Genomic DNA, 3,535 nt, shown 5'->3' on the forward strand with positions numbered 1-3,535 from the left:
ATAAAATCGTTAATATAAATAATAATATATAAAAATTAATATCCATATATTTGAAGTCAAACTTATATTAAAAGAAAATTTCTCTTGTCAACCAAAGGATAAAATTGGAATTGGACATGACAATTATGCTCGCTAGAAGCATTATCCTCGAGATCCTTCTTTAATAATCCAAACCGGCAACTACTATTTATACCATCCACCCTCCACCGTAACATTTCATAATCATGGCTGCGCGTTCCGAAGTAGAGGTCACCATTTCCTCCGCTAAAAACCTCAAAAACGTCAACTGGCGGCATGGCCCTCTCAGGCCATACGCCGTCGTCTGGGTGGACCCCAAACACAAATGGTCTACACGTGTCGATGAAGAGGGGGACGAGTCGCCCGTATGGGATCAAACCCTCGTCATCCCTCTCACCGGTCCGATCAAGGAGTCCACCCTGTACATCGACGTCGTACACGCTGACGCGGCCGAGGACACCAAGCCGTTAATCGGCTCAGCCAAGCTTAATCTCAAGGACATCGTCGATGAGGTTGGAATCGGAGAGGTGTTCACGGATGGTGTAAAACTAAAGCGTCCCTCCGGCCGTCCGCATGGGAGGCTGGAGTTGAAGTTGATAGTAAGGGAACCGGGCTACCATGCGCGAGACCCTTACTATGCCCCACCCTACGGGGTACCGCCACCACAGTACCAACCTGTCCCACCACCGTACGGGGGAAATTACCCATATACGGCTCCACCGTACCCATATTCCCCGTACGGTGGTGAGCCTCCCCAATATGGGCAGGCGTTTGGGCAGCCATCGTACAGCGGCTATAAAGAGGAGGAGAAGAAAAGTAAGTATGGGATGGGGACTGGACTCGCGGTCGGGGCTGCGGCAGGGTTGTTGGGTGGGTTGGCTATAGCTGAGGGAGTTGATTATGTTGAAGATCACATCGCTGAAGATGCTGCTGAGAAAGTCGAGGAGGATCTCGGTTACGACGTAGACGACGAGTAGACCGTTTTGTCCTTGTTCTTTTTTCGTTTTATCTTTCTATTCTACCTACAGGGAATTGGAGATGCTCGTTTAATGTTTTTAACGAATAATTAAAAGAAAGTTATATGGATTAAATTTTGTGTAGCGTGAAGTTAAATGATGAGTGAATTGGATTGTCTCGTATTTCCAATTTACGAATAAGTAGACTCTGGTAGAGAGGCGTATTTTGAGATTTTTTTAGAACATCAGAGCTCGGTACGAGTAAAAAAAGTCTGTTAAAATCACGATTTTAATTATTTGATAAATAATTAGATAAATTTTTAAAACCTAATACAAAGCGAAACAATAAATAAAATAATAACAATCAAAGTTACTAAAATGGGATGTATAAAACCCAAAATAGTTGTTTTTTTCTGAAATAAATACAATTAATGAGAATAAAACCTATAACCTTTACACTGCATTTTCGGGTTTAAAATACAAGAAAAAGAAATGATAAGAATGGGCAGGGGAAGAAAGGAAAAGAAATTATATACTTAAAAGGCATTCTCGAGTTAAAAGAAAAGAAAATTTTAATTACATTCTTGAGTTAGATCGGAAGTAAAAGATAGACAAAAAATTATAACTTTACAATTATGCCCTTATAGCCAAATGAAAAAGAGAATTGAGATATGATAAATTAGTAATATTATAATGGGCTATAAACTTTCCTTCAAAATCAGACCATATTTGGTTGGAAAGTTTTGGAGGAAAATTGATCAAACTTTTCTTTCCATTCTCTTTCTTTTCTTTAAAAAAAACTCAAGAATAAAAAAAGAAAATTTTTTTGTCTAGTCTTTTGCAAACCCATAAATAAAAAACTCAAGAATACAGTGTTAATTTCATAACTATCACTCTTTCATTATACAATTGAGTCATTTTGTATAATTTTGTTTTAAGGCAATATTATATGTATAAAATTCATATAATTCTTTTTATAACAACTATGGATTGATAGTACTCCTCACCCTCCATTTGGGTTGCCCTAGAAATGGAGTTTAATGGGAATTGGGCTAGAGAGCCATGTTAATGAACCCTAGACCACTTAACAAAATATAAATGGGCTCAAGTGCAATTAACGTGAACAAAATATAAAGCTGCTGGATTTTGATCTTTACATCTCTTCCCATGATCCCATCTGAACTACTTGGCATAACTAGGTTATTGCATTAATATATATTTTAAATATATAACAAAAAGGAAAATTTCAGGCTTCTCATTAACAGGTTTAAGCGGCGGCCGAGGCCCACTATGTTAATGGGTCGGGCCTGAACTTAATCTTGAAACTAGTTTATAATAGTATTAAATCTCAAACTCGAATATTTTTATGACTTTAAGGTTATTCAATGGTGCTGGAGGTTGATGCTCAAAGTATTTTATGGATCATGATGTTCATTATGTGATTGAGATTCGGTTTAAACTCGGATAAAATTATTATCTGTTAAAGATATGCAATAATACCCGGAGATTTGCATCAAATTTAAATAGTGCCCGACACAAATTGTTAGTTTATAGAATCGAAGTCGACGACCCATAACTTTGTAACTGATCATACGCTAGTTTAGCTGACATTATGGGACCCCATTATGTGCTTGGTCGCCTTCTAGTCTCCAAAAAGTGGCGAATGCATGGTTGAATTCATGTTCATGGATACCGATAATGATGAAGGGTTAGCGTGTGTTCATGATTGTGTTAGTACCTCTTTCATGCAAGTCATTATGGAATCTTTCACACCTTCATATTAAATGGGTTATGTTGAGGGAGGGTTGTTGTGTGGGTTTGCTATAGCTGAGAGAGTTGATTACGTTGAAGATCAGATCGTTGAAGATGATGCTGAGAAAGTTGAGGAGGATTTCGGTTATGACGTAGACGACGAGTAGACCGTTTTGTCCTTGTTCTTTTTTCGTTTTATCTTTCTATCTACAGGGAATTGGAGATGCTCGTTTAATGTTTTTAATGAATAATTAAATAGAACTTATATGGATTAAATTTTGTGTAGCGTGAAGTTAAATGATGAGTGCATTGGATCACCTCGTATTCCCATTTTACGAATAAGTAGGCTCAGGTAAAGAGACGTATTTTGAGAATACATATCTTATGAATGTAATCTCCACCTTTCTCCCTACATGTTCATATATTATTGTTTTCCTATTAGGCTAGTGTTATAAAGTCATAATAATCAAGAGATCTGCAAATTTGATCGGTGTTTCATTCGCTAATCAGGTAACGATTATCTTTTATGTCGTTTATCCAATATATATGTTTAATCAATCTAAACAAACTCTTAAAATATTTGTCAACAAATAATATCGGTGGTCCATTATCAACTTTGATTCTCTATCCAAACGTGTCATCAACATCGTTTTAATTAAGTAATATATTATAACATGTTAAATGTTATTTATTTTTGTGTGTTCACCGTGTGAACAATTCTTTCACAAACAGAAAAGAAAAATACTTTCACAAATAAAAATTACTATTAATCACTGAGTTGAATTCATCATGTCTTAGAATCTTCATTT

At 36.4% G+C, this 3,535-nt stretch overlaps 1 protein-coding gene across 1 annotated transcript; it reads left to right on the top strand.

Moving 5' to 3' along the window:
- Positions 1–224: 224 nt before the first annotated feature.
- Positions 225–1,013, top strand: LOC143579030 (uncharacterized). Its single transcript, XM_077062444.1, has one exon. It carries the CDS (start codon positions 225–227, stop codon positions 993–995), a length of 771 nt encoding a protein of 256 aa, XP_076918559.1. The 3' UTR covers positions 996–1,013.
- The last annotated feature ends 2,522 nt before the right edge of the window (positions 1,014–3,535 follow it).

The sequence above is a fragment of the Bidens hawaiensis genome, unplaced genomic scaffold, assembly GCF_021521415.1.
Source record: "Bidens hawaiensis isolate Kalapana, Puna unplaced genomic scaffold, B.hawaiensis_p1.1 tig00029585_1, whole genome shotgun sequence".
NCBI classification, from domain to species: domain Eukaryota; kingdom Viridiplantae; phylum Streptophyta; class Magnoliopsida; order Asterales; family Asteraceae; genus Bidens; species Bidens hawaiensis.

Coding starts and splice junctions, on each gene's coding strand:
- LOC143579030 (XM_077062444.1), top strand. CDS start 225: ATGGCTGCGCGTTCCGAAGTAGAGGTCACCATTTCCTCCGCTAAAAAC.